The 17,834-nt window shown below is 31.4% G+C and overlaps 2 protein-coding genes across 2 annotated transcripts in view; one reads left to right on the top strand and one right to left on the bottom strand.

The window, feature by feature from the left end:
* Positions 1 to 2,794, top strand: part of LOC125067973 (acetylcholine receptor subunit alpha-like 1) — a 237,563-nt gene extending 234,769 nt beyond the window's left edge. The window contains exons 7-9 of the mRNA XM_047676926.1: positions 564 to 1,148; positions 1,958 to 2,233; positions 2,318 to 2,794. Coding sequence (XP_047532882.1) covers positions 564 to 1,148; positions 1,958 to 2,233; positions 2,318 to 2,530 — 1,074 coding nt within the window. The 3' untranslated portion in view covers positions 2,531 to 2,794. The remainder of the gene's footprint in view (positions 1 to 563; positions 1,149 to 1,957; positions 2,234 to 2,317) is intronic.
* A 6,635-nt stretch (positions 2,795 to 9,429) lies between these two features.
* Positions 9,430 to 12,667, bottom strand: LOC125067901. The gene is made up of 4 exons (XM_047676797.1): positions 12,587 to 12,667; positions 11,753 to 11,967; positions 10,196 to 10,306; positions 9,430 to 9,640 (listed from the first exon to the last, which is right to left on the bottom strand). Exons 1-4 carry the CDS (start codon positions 12,665 to 12,667, stop codon positions 9,430 to 9,432), a joined length of 618 nt encoding a protein of 205 aa, XP_047532753.1.
* Positions 12,668 to 17,834: the final 5,167 nt, after the last annotated feature.

Here is a 17,834-nt window from a genome sequence, read left to right as displayed (position 1 = left end):
GAGGAAGCCAATAAATCTGAGCTGTTCCGACTTTCTCATAAATAAAGCGACGCCTTGGATTTACTAGTAGCGGTTATTATCTGTCTTACTCATAAGAAGTATGTTATAATTTACCAATTTTTATAATAATATTTACACAACTTCAATATTTTTACCAGCTTTTTTTATACGAGAATTATCTTAACACGTATTAAAAAAGTGGTCAGAGTCTTTTCTATCTGTTTCATATTATTTCTTAATAACGATTACGGCATACCAGCGGCATGCTCTTTGCAATTCCATATACTTCAAAATTATTTTTTCTATAAATCCTATAATTCGTACGACTTTAATAATGATATTGTCCGTAGTTTAGTCGTCATGAGGTAAAAAACAGAGAGTGTATTTCAGTTAGTTTTGCACCATAATATTAACGTGACAATGATTTTAAGTAAGAAAATTCTTAAATGCATTGTTATCTTCCGAGAAAAAAGTCATTAAAACATTATTCGATATATATTACAATTTACTAAATATTGTATCGATTTAATATATTTAAAAAATTTAACATTTGTAATTTTTAGGTGGATTTGAGGCATTTGAAGCAGACGCCGGACTCCGATCATATAGGGATGGGCATCGATCTATCGGAGTACTATATCTCGGTCGAGTGGGACATCATGCGGGTACCGGCGACTAGGAATGAAAAGTTCTACTCATGCTGCGAAGAACCTTATCCTGATATTATTTTCAACCTCACCTTGCGGAGAAAAACCCTTTTCTACACGGTCAATCTCATTATCCCTTGCGTTGGAATCTCTTTTCTATCAGTACTCGTCTTCTACCTTCCATCAGATTCAGGCGAAAAGATTTCACTTTGCATCTCAATTTTACTCTCTTTGACCGTGTTCTTCTTATTGTTAGCAGAAATTATACCTCCGACGTCACTGACTGTTCCCTTGTTAGGAAAATATTTATTATTTACTATGATGCTAGTCACGTTATCAGTTGTAGTCACTATTGTGGTGCTAAACGTAAATTTTAGGTCTCCAGTTACACATCATATGGCTCCTTGGGTGAGAAAAGTCTTTATAGATTTTTTACCCAGAATTTTATGTATACAAAGGCCCGAAAAATCTGATGATGATGAAAATGATAAGCCAATTGAGGTAAGAAAACAAAATGGGTCAAGTTACTAAAAACAAAAATAATCGAATCAAAACAAATCACGCATATAAAATAAAGGTATATAGAGAAAAAAGCGAAGATATTTCAATTCAATATACATGATTAAAAAGAACATGTAGCATGATCTCTTAATCAATAATTTTGATTAAAGAGATATAACTTTGTATTTAAACGTTAAATTAAATTTAAAAAAGGTCTTACAGAGGGAGTTTCTGCAGAAATCCCTTTTCAAACGAAAGAACACCTTTTATCATTGAGTTTCCTTAATTTAAGCCATTTCCCATCAGAATGAATTCAATACAAACAAAAAGCTATTACAGTCAACTCGAAGCCGCCCTCAACAATAACCATTTTAATTGTCCTCAGTCGTAGGACTCTTTTGGGATTCGCTTCATTCAACAGTATTCTAAATCCATTGTGTTTCGTGTGTATCGCGAAAATATCGCTTCTAGCCCAATTTCATTCTATTTCGATTTTCCTTTATTACTCAATGCCGGAGGGCTTAACGAGCGCGCGCGGCCCCCGTTATTTATGTTTCTCTGGTGGCTGCGGACGGATCACGATATACGAGCCGGCAGACGCGGCCCGAAACCGAAACCTCCACTCCAACCTAATTGTCTGCCGGCTTAAGCTACGTCGATACACCGATCTCAGTGAATGCGAACTGACATTTTAATCGCCGAGTATTTCAGATGCCACTTCCGTCTTATACTTTTCACACGGACAATAATTGGAAGTCGGACCGACATTTCTGTGATAAAATGGTTTTCATTTTTAAAAACTGTTTTAGGTACTTACTGATGTGTACGGTGGCGATGACATGGATGGAAAATTCAAGGAATGGGGCTGCGAGGAATATGAACTGCCAGGAATGCCTCCATCACCGCCACCGCCTCCGGGTGGTGATGACGAACTCTTTTCTCCACCACCAGGATCACCTTGCCGCTTAGACCTCGATGATGGCAGTCCATCTCTAGAAAAACCATACGTTAGAGAGATGGAAAAGACAATAGAAGGATCTAGATTCATTGCTCAGCATGTTAAAAATAAAGACAAATTTGAGAGTGTAAGTTACATTATTTAATAACTACTGACTGACTAAATTTTAAATATAATATTACATGAAGATTATTTCATTTTCAATTTTCAGGTTGAGGATGATTGGAAATATGTAGCTATGGTACTGGACAGAATTTTCCTGTTCGCATTTACGATAGCTTGCGTCCTCGGTACCGCTCTCATTATATTCAGAGCGCCGACGTTTTACGATAATACAAAGCCCATTGACATTCTTTACTCGAAAATTGCGAAGAAAAAGTTGGAGTTGCTCAAAATGGGCTCGGAAGGTGACCCGGGTCTCTGAAATTCGTCTTACGTCTTCGGCCACTCGCCGCCGAAGACGTTCTGGGAGCTGATTGTGATGTGGTGGCACGGATGATCTATGTAAAGCTCCCAGATGGGAACTATGAGGCGAGAACGTGTTTTGTGCTCAGTGTGGTGCCAAGCGCTCGATGCGCCGCGGGACGTGTTCACGCCGCTTGCGTGTCCAAAACCGTCTTTTTATATAAATAAACTCATACGCGTATTGTGTCCGTCGATAGTCGAAACAAAAACGGAAGAACCTCATATGTACGGCCGTTTTGTGTTGGCGTCGAATCTGCCGTCAATAATTTTTTATATTGGAATCACCATATTTAACGTAAATATTTTTAAGCATATATTAATTGTATTTTTTAATTTAATTAAATTTAATTAAGTTTTTTATTTTCTAATGATTATTCGACATGAGCGCACAAACATTGTATAGTTTAAATTAAGTAAAATTAATTTGTCGCCATTATTATATGTTGCATTTTTGGTATAAAGACTATATGGTTACATTTAATTAAATAGGATTTAATTCGAATAAAATTGAGCTCAATTTCAAGATATAAAATTAGATTATAAAGAGATACTTTTCTCTCAAACGTATTAATATTAATCGAATATAATGAAGTTCATTTTCTTGAAAACGTCCTCAATGAGTGGGACATTGTAGATGATGTGTGTATTGAATATGTATTCGTGAGTATATATGATGCATTAAATATACATTTAATATTTTATAAACTACGTACTCGCGTAAAACTTATAAGGACAATATCGATTGATTAAATGAATGAATCGTAATTTCCCCGTAGATAAAATAAATTAAGGGATTGTAGATATTTAGGTAAGTGTACCATCACAGTTGATGGGCACTTATATTATAATATACTATGAATAGCTGTAATGTCACGTTGCGACGGTGATAATATTGTTTCATTAGATATATTTATAGGCCACAATTGACTGCCAATTGTAATTTAAATTTTTATAAAATTCGATATTCTTAGATAGTTTGATAACTTATTTAATTAAATTTTTTTAAGGTGCCAAATTTCGCCAAGGTCATAGTTTCTTATAAAAGGCCAATTAAAATATTCTTAAATTAATTTGTGAGAGCTGTCGTGTTTTTTTTAAGTATGCTTGTTCATTCTGTGACATCTAATGCTTGCCCTATGAAGCAACGACTGAGAAGCTATAACGATATGTCTGCAATGAGCTAGGAATTATGGATTTTTCACAAAACTGACTTACCATAATTTCATTAATCCTAGAGTACAGGGTAAAATTAGTACACCAATTACTTCCCCTGATTTTTATTCTCACGTTTTCACCGATTGTAAAGTCTTTTACTCACTTATAGGCACTCTACCACTTGTCTTAGATAATAAAATCATTGTTGAGATTAATGAAATTAGTATGTAATGAAAATGTAGGTATTATATTAGATATCATTTTTTTGTTAATTACCTATTCATGTTCATATTGTAATGTAGGTTGTACTTTCAAAATCATTTTAAACACCTTACATGTTAGACGTATCAAGTACGTACAACTTCACCTCAACCCATTACGTAGAGTAACGTAGCCTTTGTCGTAATAAAAAAAAAAATTTCGAGCCGCGTTATTGATATGTCAAAAGTAATACATCATTATATGATTAGATAATGATTACCTAGTTACTGAAATTAATAATATTTTAATTAATTCAACAGCGAGCAGTAAGGTAAACAGGGATGGTTCTAGTGAAATTATTCAAACCGTTTTGTGTGATTCGTCTTAATATTATAAGTGTTATTGAATGTGTATAGTCGTTTGTGCCAATTACGCATTCGGCTAGAGTAGATTAGAAAATACGTAAAAATGCGTTAGTTATACACGGGATACGGACGGTACTTACTCGTAAGTAACCTGTTGAAAGCTCGCTAAAGGTTGAAAGAAGTAAAAGATTAGGTATGTATTTAGGGAAGTCACACTCATTTCACGCAGCTCTGGGTGTTTTAAATCTTAATAATTATACAGGTGTTTTGTGCGAACGTTTCCCTATAATTCCAATAGGATATTGGCCAATAGAAGATCAGGAAAACTTGCTGAATTTTTTTTGGTCAATACTCACGTCATAGCCATTAATACCTCGTATACAGCTGCTGCTAAAGTTGTGACTTTGGCACTAACGACGCCAGTTTTTATTCGAAGGAATTTTTGGAAGGAATTGTTGTACTTAAAATTAATTTTCTACGGTAAAATCACATCGGTAAATTGAGTAGGAAGTGCTATTGCACGCACCGAAACACCAAGTTAGAAGTATTATTGTCATTAAAAATAATGGTTAGTTAAGTCCACAGGCTTCCCTCACTATTCCGTAATTATCCAACTTTTATTGTAGATATTTGCTAGAAAATAAACGGTCTGTTGTTATTTTTATATGACTGCAAATAATATAATATAATAGATAGATTTTCTAAAGAAACACCATAGGTTAATATATTTAGAAGACGAGTGTAATCGTGAATAAGTATACTGAATGATAGTCGATTGAGTTGTTAGGAATAAAGGTGAGTAAGGATGTAAATAACTGTGACGAAGTGAGCATGAAATCTAAAGTCAAGTATAGTCTAAATGCGTAATACAGCGTTGATTCGTTTCGCAACAAATCCTGAAAAGATTTGAAAGATTAATGGACTTCGATTTTAAATAATGTGAATATAAATAACCTAGAATAGGCCCTTAGAAATGTTGAAACTGGATGAGCTAAGCCGATACAACGATTAATAATCCTAATTCTTTAGTATGAATGAAATTTTGATTACGGTAAAGCTTTCGATCTCTTAAATCCTTCCATTGGTTAAACATCCAGTTTTGTAATCTTAGCTCGAGGGCGTTCTATTTAATATTTTCTGTGATTTGTAACTTTGGTTGTACCCTTGTTATTATCGTCTGAAAGACATCTTCGTAAGTTTATCTTTATTTGTTCCCTGTTGTGTTTGATCTGATACTTGAGTTGTTGGAACGAGGTCGTTATTATAGAATACGTCTGTATATGCATGTTTCGGGTGATAAACGGGTATGAGAAAGTAGTTTTGTCGTATATTTCAATTTAGATAGGTAAATAATAAATTTACAATAAATAACGCTAGCATCACATCGTCAATAAGTAATTAATATAAGTATATTAAAATAAGTGGTGTTTTAGCTTCTCAATGTTTATTAGAGTTAGTCGACGAATGAGTCGGTTCGTAAGCACGATGTTAGACAAATTTGTTATCATCGATTATAAGTTCACTAATGTCAATTAAAGCTAGTTCATCAGTGTTTTTACACGACATTTTTATATACGATTCTTGGTGTATGTATTTTTTAAAATTTTAATTTTTTTGAATCTTCGCAATTTATATTTTTAATAATGTGTTGATTTTTTTAACAAAATCTGATTGATCATTTCAACATTATGCGAAGCGATGTTTTTTACTCGAATGATTACTTTTTTGTTACTTTCAAGTTACTTAACATTACTTTAAACATCGATAGCTAGTTTGTCTCCATCGTGTGATGGGACTTCGAACTCATAGTCAGCTATCACATGGCTGTCAGTAATTTTAAGAATCAACTAAACCGAAATGTTGACATGTACATATAGTCGATCAACATAGAAATTTAAAATAATATTAAATCGACAAGTTATTTTTCTACGTTCCTTTCACAGTACCTTTAGTGCTAAATTAGATTCGTAGTAATTAAATGTTGTAGATGTATGTATTTAATGTAAAATTTTATTTATCCATTTAAGGAGTATATCATTCAGCAATAATTCTAAATCACTTGATTTGGGTCATCTAAGTTTGTTTCGTTATTTAATGCCATTCATTGTACTCGTAACTTTAAGCTTTAGTTCTTGAATGGTTGACAGATAATCCGTAACGCTTTATAATTAGGTTTGTCGAAATCTAGAATTTCATCTAGCAATTTCTTGTACAACACTTTTGGAAACATCTTTATTGCACGTCTATCGTTTTTTCTATTATTATCATTTATCTTTAATGATATTGTAATATTATTATACTCTATGAACTTATGAATATCTACGTAAGTTAGGCGTATTGCATGTTTAATCAAACGTCTTCCAAAAGTGACGTAAGATCGTTTATTTTATGTATCTTTAGTATCATTTTTTAAAACAATTGAAGCTAGATTATAATAATTGTTCTTAGTTTCGAAAATGACTCAAATGAAAACTGCTATAATAAAATAAAATGTTTTAATTAAAAAAAAAAGCACTGATAAATGACAGAATTAATAGATAATATATAATCATTATTTGAAATACTTTTTTATCATTTGTAGCTTACCCCGTATTGTAATCGAAACTTTTCTATGTCTCGTAATAGTTTGATGCGTGTAACTAATTTAAGGTAAACGTAAATTTAAGACTTATGAATAACTAAGTAGTGGGAAAAAAACACACGAAATTTGCGTTGAGCTTCCAACACGATTAGATGTAAATACAGTAATTAAAAAAAAAAAAAAACTTTATAGTATTGATTTTTAAATATTTCATTTACATGAATATTATATGTAATAAATTATATGGTTATATATGCGCTTTGTCACTGCATTTCCGTTATCAAATAACATTACATCTAATATGCCAGCAGTTACTGCATAAACCAAATCTATATGATGGAATGAACTATATGGGATGACTATAATTCTCTTCAAGATTACATTGTCACCTATATTACAGTAACAGTATTAATCAATTGACTTTTAATTATGAAAGGTTATTGACCTTTCAATTCCAATTTTAAATTATTGTAATCAATCTGATTATTTTAGCAGTTGTCTGTCTCAAATCTTTATCACTTATTCAATGCTGAAAATATAATTAGTAGAATTCGATACTTAAAATCGTTAAGAAGCGTTAAAATTATGTCAAACTCTAAGAGTGTCAAATAAAAAATGTTTAGTTTTGATTGCCCAGAACACTTTTATTTTTTTATATATACATATACAACTATACATTTTATTGTATATTGTTATAATTCATTTCTTCTCTTAATTAGTCTCTTCCTTATATATTTCACACTTTAGTTATTTTTTAATTTATATATAAATATATCATATTGAAATTGAAAAACAAGGTCGTATAACATACATCTACCCAGAACAAATAGGCAAGACTAAACAGCTTGTTTTACTTTGACGGTCAAACGATTTTTTTTTTTTTTTAATTTGATTTCTAATATAGAGCTTAAAAAGAAAAAAAATCTGACATATAAAATAATAACCGTTTTCATATATTTTTTGAATACCGTATAAGGTCAAATTTAAATTATTGGGCGAACAATAGCATTATGAAATGTACTATGACACCTTTTCCTTCATACATCATGGCAGCTTTTCCTAATTCATATTTTAATCAAGACTGAAAGTGTTGCAAGGCAGGGGAGATTTTTGAAAAAAAAAATTCTATCTAAGTTATCAATAGATTTGGTTTATGTTGAAAAATTTCATACTGGTAATTTTATGATCATTTTTACTAAATTCTTTCTTGGTGCCTTAAATTATATTAAGCTTTTCTATGAAGTAATTTTTTTTGCTTACCTTATATTAATTACGTTCCATTTGATCGCATAAACGCTGTTATTATACATGTATTATTATTTAATTAAAATCGCGAAAGCGTATTTCTTAGGATAAGATTCAATGTAATTTTCGTAATTTCGTCTCAAATTGTTAATATTAAAATAATTAATCCTGTATTACTAGTTGTAATGAATGTTTTGTTCGTTGTAAGTTTTAATTTTCACTTTTCTAGTCACGAGTAACGGCAAGTTTGTTTGAAAATTGTGAGTGCTTATCTTGAAACTAATTATGATTTATTAAACAATTTCAAAATCAATATAATCTTTGATCAAGAATCTCTAAACTTTAGTGCCCCTTATCTGTTATTAGACAAATTTAATTGAAGGATAATATTTTTTTTTTTCATTGGTATTGGAAAAAAGTATCTTTTTTTAAATTGTCAATTCACAATTTTTGAACAAACATTGCGACCGATGAAAATGACGCAATCGGATGAACACCACATAAATATTACAAAATAATTGTTAATAGATATACTTACTCATGAATTCCTAAATTTATTTTAATATAATGTAAGTTAAATATAACATAACAAAATAATAGACTTAAAGGAAATACATTCATTAATCACTAAAACTTATTTAGTGTATAGTAATAAGTTGTTTCGAACCGTTTGTTGTAAAACAAATTACAAGCCACTGAATTTAGTATAAGATTTATGCACTATGCTAATACGTATATCGAAAGTCGACTAAGTTGTGTAGCTCAACATCTGTAACATATATATAGTATGTTTATTATAAGGAAAGGTATCGTGTAAGGAATGCGAGATAATATATTATTAATGTAACTTAAGTTTAATAGTAAGTCTCATTTTGTAATGTTAATTAAAATCAAGCACTACAAGTATTATTACAAAACACTCATGAATTCTTACTGCTAATATTAAAATGTATTATAAATATGAACTATAAATATTAAATGTTATGCGTTAATAATATTTCAACGTGTTTTTTTCTTATTCTATATTTAAAATACACTCACACATGTGCTAAGATACACACACACAAATCCAATGAATAATGATATCAGTAATACATGAACGTCGAAAATTGTCGTTCTTATTTTATTATACAAGGAGAGGAATGTAGCTTATACACAAAAAAATCGAATATACTTTTTTTTTAAATACTTGTATTTAATAAAACAATATGTTTAAGAAAATCAAATATTTGAAACACATTCCCTTATATTCTATGTAATACATAAGTTTATAATTTAATGGCAGATTTATTTATCCAAGTACTTTGCAACTTATCCGAAGCTACTGCTGAACAACGCCCAAGGGCTTCTGGCCGTGTCCACGTTCGGCGCAGGCGCATTATAATACCCCTTAGCTAAATCTACTAACGATAACGGACATTTAAAGTTTTCGCATGAGTCTAATAACAAACCGAGGCGATGCGCTGAGTCATATAAAGTATGTTCCAATGGCTCTGAAGGGAGAACCTTTGACATAGGCAACCTAAAAAAAAATTAGGAATTATTTACCTAACCTATTCTTTTACATCATTGACGATTATTATAATCTGTATTTAAATGACTTTCTTTGATTACATAATTTTAATAACCTTACATTAATATCAAAAATAATAAAAATATTCTTTATTCAAGTAGGCATAAAAGTATTTTTAAGTCGTGATATTACAGTATTGAATTAAATGTAAAGCTATCACAGGTACGAAAACTAGATTCTACCTAGAGGATCCGGTCAAAACCTCAGTAGTTACTCTTTTCCATTGATTGAATTACAGAGTAAGTTATTAATATTTTTTATATGTATATTGCTTAGAAAACAATCAATATTATCGACGTTTTTTTATCGTTACTATAATCTTGTATTGATATTAGCTTTAAATATTTTAAAAGGCCAACTTGAAAACAACAATAACTATTTTAAAATCTCTATCCATCTAAATATCTGAAAGATCTTAACTCATTTTAATGAGACTGTTTTATAGTGTGATTTATGTCAGGTCCTTACGACTTAAAATAATCAACACGAAAACAGTCAACTTACGTGAACATAGTCCTGAAAATTTCTTCTATCATATTCCCACCGTGAGGAACAATTCGCTGTGCAGTTTCGCACAGAGTTTTTAATATACACTGCCTTCCGCTGTATCCCATACTGTAACACAGAATATATCTTATACATACCTAATACTGAACTAAGTCAGGTTGTAATAAGGATGATTTATATTTTATTCAATGTGACAAGGCAAGTCGCCAATATATTTTTATTTTATTTCTACCAATGATTCAATGTTATCGGAAAGTAAGTTTTTTTTTATGGTATTGATTGGTGGACGAGCAAAGGGCCACCTGATGGTAAGTGGTCTAAGAAATATTAACCTTAACCTTGGGAAATAAGATTTTATGTCCCTTGTGCCTGTAATTACACTGGCTCACTCATCCTTTAAACCGGAACACAACAATACTGAGCACTGCTGTTTGGCGCTTGAATACCTGATGAGTGGATAATACCCTACCCAGACGGCGGGTTTGCACAAAGCCCTGTCACCAAGAAAAAAAGTAAATTTAAGTAGTTACTTTTATCCAATGACACTGATACACAAATTTAAACCATTACTTACACCATTAACGAGACGTCAACCAAACGATCCTAAGATGTTACATCTATGTACTTATAAATTAACTGGCCCACTTACCATTCGTTAAGCATAAAATAGATATCTGCCAAAACTTGACCACTGGTAGATTATATTATTAGATTATAGGAATAATATCGAGACCAAAATCCGCATCTATGTAAATTATGATCACAAATTCGTTAGCCTAATAATTAGACCGAAATTAATTATTATTGACTCAACAATGCAATACGTAATTCCAAATACAAGATACATAATAATTGAGATTTGATGATTACATTGCATGCAGCGGCGATATATTCGGCTATAAACTGATCCACGAATACTCAAAGTCTTCCTTCTTCTTGACGTACAACATTCATTTTATTGGATTAAATTGAATAAAATCTTATAAAGAATACCTAATAAGGATACAATCGCCGATAAAAATTAGTACTGTAAGAAATATTAACCACTCATTACGTCTCCAATGTGCCACCAACCTTGGGAACTAGGATGTTATGTCCCTTGTGCCCGTAGTTACACTGGCTCAGTCGCTCTTCAAACCAGATCACAATAATTGGCGTCAGAATTTGTGATGATAGCTAATCTTACCTATCCAACCGGGCTTGTACAACCTACCAAAATGTATTCCACGAACCCATCGAATAGTATGACATACTTTTATCATTGACCTTGTAGCCAATAATATACTAAAAAGAAACACCATCTAATAATCTGTTCATGTACAAATGTGAGAAAGACTTTCTCTATTGCTAAGGAGAAGGTTAACATAATTGTCGTCACGTGATATATACGTTTCAGAATGATACCCAACACAGATCCTTATGATATTCAGTTTCACACACCTGATATGAACTATAAACAAGAAATAATCATATAAAACTTAGAGACACTTTTCCAAATTTAAGTCTACAATCTTCGGATCCAACAAAGTATCTAATCTCATATATATTACTTACTTGTCCAAAATTATCTCCAACTTCTCATACAGTTCTCGTCTACTTCTTCTTTGAGCTAATGGCTTGCCGTGCTTCTTGCGTCGGTAAAACAAAGCGGTTTCAGTGTTATTAGGCAATTCGTACGCTATACCCCAATTTAGACCGAACGTGAAAGTTCCAGGAGCAGTAGCAGGCGCTGGCTGTCCTATTACACCGACGGTCATGCAGCCAGCACACTGGAAAACACACACTTTTGTCAATAATTTACGCACACTTCTTTCCACGATATATATAATATTATGCTGGACAAACGACTATTCTCCCGTTCAGGAGATGTTATGGAACTATTTCTATCACGCTGTTCCAATGTCGGTTAGTAGATACACAGATTTTTATCCGAAACATTCAGGTTTCCTCATGAACACGAGACGAATTATTATGAATATAAATTGAGCACTTTAAACTTGGCTTTAAACATTTATTAATATAAGAAACACGATCGGCGTTTTCACAATATAAACAAGAAAAAAATTGCAAATATAGTAGGCTAGTACGCCATATTCCATTTACAGAAACGCAATTAAATATAACTAATTTCACGTGTTAGTATTAGTTGAAAGTCACTGAGATATCTCGGCGCTTATAAACATACTTAATGTTATTGAATCTTAATCGAGATTAATATTCCATTTTCAATATGTATTTTTAAAATAAAAATATTTTTTCGAATGTTGTCAAATTTTTCGTTTTCATTAAGTTACAAATAAATTATCGTTGCAACCGAGAATTATCTACATCTACAAACTCAAACTAAATATCGTAATTTAAGTTATATATTGAAAGAAAATAACTTACAGAGAAACTGGAACCCTCGGGAAATGCAACGTATCGTTTCCTTCTAGAAAGTACTTTAATATCATTCCCATTACGCTCCATCGAAATTGAACCCACTGACATTAAAATCAAGAGCACCAAATAATACATTTTATGATACGTTTTCGTTATGATCTCAAACAAAAATAGTGCTCTTAAGAATGAGACTAGTAAAAGTTAAAGAATGTTCACTCACAAATTACAAATACGACACTAAAGACTTGACGAAAATGTATGTCGAAGATAACGGTTCAAATAATTATCATATATTTGAACCCGTTACTGAAAGAGAAATTGTCGCTAACTGATACCAATACAACGCTTAGACCGTACTATATTGATCTTGGATATAAAATTGGGCAAACTTTTAACCAAATTGCCAACATCGTTTTTAAATTACCAAAACAAAAAGGTACACATAACATAACATAGTCTGTTTAACTCAACTCAACTCAACTCAAATTCCTTTATTCAATATAGAAGTATTACACTTTCTTATTGATGGTCAAATTAAACACTACCACCGGTTCAGAAAAAGAAAACACCCTGACCTGAGAAGAACCGGCGAAAGAAACTCAGCGGGACTTTTTTTTTTACGTCAAATTAATTATATACATAATTGTATATGAGTAGAAACAGCCAGGAGGCGATCGTTTCATTTCCAAGGTGTGCTATCAAACATAAACTCACTAATTGTATATTAACCTTTCGCACACAAGCGTTCCTTAACAATTTTTTTAAATTTCGCAACAGAAGCATTTTGAACGTTTAAATAAAGAATACATGAATGCTTTGCCATCATTCAACAAATAATCTAATTGCCTTATTAAAATACAACGTATACCGAATATACATAAGGAGTCAAATCATCATTATCATTCGCTTGCTCCGTTTAATAGGTCACCGTATAATTAATACTGTAAGGATGGGAGTCGGTTGACATTTAGAGCTGTCTGCTTGGCTTGACTCTTCTGGTGGAGCGTAGGTATGATACCATCACATGTATGGTTAAGGCACTGATGATGATTGATGGACTCAATCGACAAAAACGTTTCGTCGAGTCTTGTACGCGTTCAGATAGGGTGGTCAATTTTCTTTGCCGGAGCCCTGCAGCATAGTATATAAAATTTGATAACATTGCTTAATTCTGTGGAACTGCAAACTTTGCCTGCCAACTGTTATTTGTAAAACAGTTAATTATAAATAAATACCTTAATAATTCTAGTTTCGGGCACAATTACTTATATTTGTAACAAATTATAATAAAAATAATTAACAAAATATAAAAAATGTATGTAACATAATTTTTACACAAAAACTATTATTTTCTAAAATAAAAAAAAACTAATGAAGTATTGTAATCTATCGTGACCTTGGATTGAATTTGTGACGTAAACATTTTAGAAGTCGTATACAAACCCCTATCCACCTCATGACCGCCTCAAATATCCTATTTGCTAAAAGTTCAAAATTACTTCGCACGAAATTTTTACAAAATCAATTCAGTGATCAAAAATGATAAATAATTTTACCATTGCGTTTGTTTGTTAAAATATATAAATTTTAACTATTTTATAACGTATTGAATTAACGTCGGCCCAAATCACAATACGACTACAGAATTTTTATTTAAAAAATTGAATACTATTTATTTCTATAAGGGTTATTGACAAATATGTTGAACTAAAATTATAGTATATTATAGTATTAATATTAAGCGTAAACAAAACTCACAATAAATTTATCTATAAAATATAGATAAACGCTTACAACAACAATTTTATATAAAGTATTAATTAATTTACTCCTAATGGATATCTTGAAAGTTATATTATTACAGTTTTTATTTAGAGTGTAGTTGAGCTAGTGCCGATGACATAGATCGGTGTGCTTATCGAATAAAGTGAGTTCTTAATTAATATAAGTAAGGAAGTGGTAGCTCGATTCTACTCGACTGAAAACCACACATTGAAAGACAAGTATAACAGCTAATTCTTGTATATAGATATGTTATATATAGTAACAGTTACATTATTTATATAGCACGCTTATATAATTACAGGCTATTGTTTGTTATTAATTATTATACAATAATCAATAACAATCAATAGATTGTAATTTCGTACATTCGACTGTAATGTAGTTCATTATTATACAATAATGAAGCTAGATTATATATTTATGCTAAATAACACTATATTTTAAAATATCAAATAAGTAACTAAAGAAAAAAAACAACTTGCACCAATACCACTACTACATATAAACACAAACACACACATCGATACATATTTTATAATATAAATATAACAGATGTAATCGAATAAGTCCCGCTCATATTGTTGGAATGTTTGGGAAGAAGATTCAAATATATTACACCTTATTTGAATTTCTCGAATTAGCACTCTGTATCATATTTCATCTGCAGTGTCGATTGTGTAAGAAATCATTTCGTATCTCACTCGTATAATGTTGACGGGTGACTTACTTTGATAGGCCATTTTAATACGTGTATCCTATAAATTTATTATTAAAATCAATGTCAAATATCACTTTATGACATTTCACAGTCGTGTTCTGCAGTGAGATTCGAGTTTCTATGTAACAGAACATCCCTACTGGAGTCTGTCTTTATTAATTCACTTCAAACTATCAGGATGAAATCAGATTTGTATAGTGCTGCCGGCGCAAAGCGTATGGTTGAATAATTTATGAGTGTATAGGATTGCGAAAGGCAAAAATACGATTATATTATATCTTGTTCGTAAGTTGAGGTTCCAGGGTTCCGTTGGACAAGGATTCTAATTTCATTTCGTCTGACATACCTTCATAATCCATTTTGAATTGATCCATTTGTTACTATGTAAAAAGCTAAAAACAGTTTCATTTTATGCAGTAATTTTTTTTCTGGGCAATAAGGATTGCAAAATATACTCGAGAAAAACCAAAAAAAATCTTGATACTTGCATAATTATATATAACCTTCATGGTAACGAGCAGATATCATTTTTAAGAAAAGATAAAACAGAAAAATGAGTTGTAAGTAACTTTAGAAATACACCGTTCATCTTATTATCTTATTTACGTGGTGGTATAACTTTTCCAAAACCTGGGTAGGTACAACCCGCTCATCTGGTATTCTTCTGCCATATAGCAATTGTAAGGTTTGAGGGGTAAAAGTATAAGTACAGGCACAAGGGACATAGCAACCTATAAGGAATGGTTTATATTTCTTAAAGCGCAGATGTCGAGGGCCGCGATTACCATATTATGACCTAATAGGCAGTTCAGTTATCTATTTCTTAAAAAGAGTCATTTCAAAGTTAAAAAAGTATATTATTTAAGTTTTTTGAAGTATCTTTGAGATTGATTGTTGAGATCTCGTAAAGCCGAGATGGTCCAGTGGTTAGAACGCGTGCATCTTAACCGACGATTTCGGGTTCAAACCCAGCCGAGGACCACTGAATTTTCATGTGCTTAATTTGTTGCGGCGGTGAAGGAAAACATCGTGAGGAAATCTGCATGTGCCTAATTTCAATGAAATTCTGCCATGTGTATTCCACCAACCCGCATTGGAGCAGTGTAGTGGAATATGTTTCAAACCTTCTCCTCAAAAGGAGAGGAGGCCTTAGCCCAGCAGTGAGAAATTTACAGGCGGTTAATGTAAGATCTCGTCGTTGCCCGTTCAACGAATTATAACACAAATGATCAAATATAATTAAATCAATTCCATAAAAATATATCTAGCTAGGACAATTACAGGGTTTATTTGCAATTACACTGATATACATGGTAAGTTGAGCCAGCGTTAGAAGACATTTGATTGACATTTATTTATTAAAACATTAGTCAAATAATCTTTGAAAGACTCTGTATATCAAAGTTTCATCTTTATTAGTTCGAACAACTTATCAAAGAGAGAGAACAAAATCAACTAAATTTGAAAGTGAATGGTTTTATTTTCGAAATGTTTCACACTGCAGCCTTTCTTGACGGCGTTTAAGGAGCCAGAAAGGGGGTATATTGAGACTCAACCGTGAAAAGGGGCGCCCACGTAGAAGCTCATAATTGACGTTCGCTCTGATAACGTCTCTTGCGAACCTCGGCTTAGAACGTCGTCGGTAAGGAGTAGGGCGATAATATAGAACACATATAATCAAAAACTTTTTAATATTATTCTCTACATTATCAAGATACACCGTCGTTTTTTATTCAAAGCATACCAATCAATATTATATTTAAGAATAATAGTACCAAGATCTGTTTTCAAGGATTTTGAATGATACTAGGATTTAATATATCTTTATTTACATAAGAATTATTAACATAAAGTAATTGAATATATACAAATATGATGGCGTCACAGTGGTGTTGTCCCTTTTAAAATTGTTGTATAAATCTTGACCACATGGAATGGTGGCAAGATAGAGTGTACACCGGTTTTCATGGGTAGGTCCCGAATTTGATTCCCGGCCGAGTCGATGTAGAAAAAGTTCATTAGTTTTCTATATTCTATATAAAACAAATAAATAAAAATGTAAGTAACTCAGTCATGCTAATTCATCCCTACAAATGAATATGAAAAAAATACTAAATTAAATTACACAGAGTTAAGTATTGTACGTAAATTAGCGATGAATGCTTACATGAGCTATTGTATTTTTTGTCTCAAGATCCATGTGCTTAATTCCAAATTTGTAAGAAAACATACAATCCCTAATGAGTCTTTCTGGTTTTTGAGTGAGTTGGATTTAATGTTATTATTCTAGTTCCTAGACTAGAATTTGCTTCACTAAAGCTCCGGATGCCTTAGCATACAATGTTAATTATGACTTGATAGCTCATCCCGTTTTTGAAGTAAAAAGCTTTGAGGTCGTCTTTTAGCTAATAGTTTTATTCGTGAAGGTTTTCTGTTTATTTCTATTTTAAGGTACAGAACCCTGAAAATGAACACTCCGTTTTGTTTAAAGAATCGCCTTTAATTTCAATCATATTTTAAATAAATATTTGTTATATTTTATTATGTAGGTACAAAAAAACGATTGAAGAATATTTTCTTCTTTGCATTGACTGTATTAGTGTTATTTTTCGTATTACTCAAATCGTAAATACGAAATATATCATAAAAAAAATATTGAAATATCAGTTTATTTTTGTTTATTGTTTATAATTGAGGAAGTCATACAGCTATCATAAAATTAATAATTAAATTGAAAGATATAAAAACTGA

This window comes from Vanessa atalanta, chromosome 12, assembly GCF_905147765.1.
Source record: "Vanessa atalanta chromosome 12, ilVanAtal1.2, whole genome shotgun sequence".
Taxonomy (NCBI): Eukaryota; Metazoa; Arthropoda; class Insecta; order Lepidoptera; family Nymphalidae; genus Vanessa; species Vanessa atalanta.
This window is presented reverse-complemented; position numbering and strand designations above follow the sequence as displayed.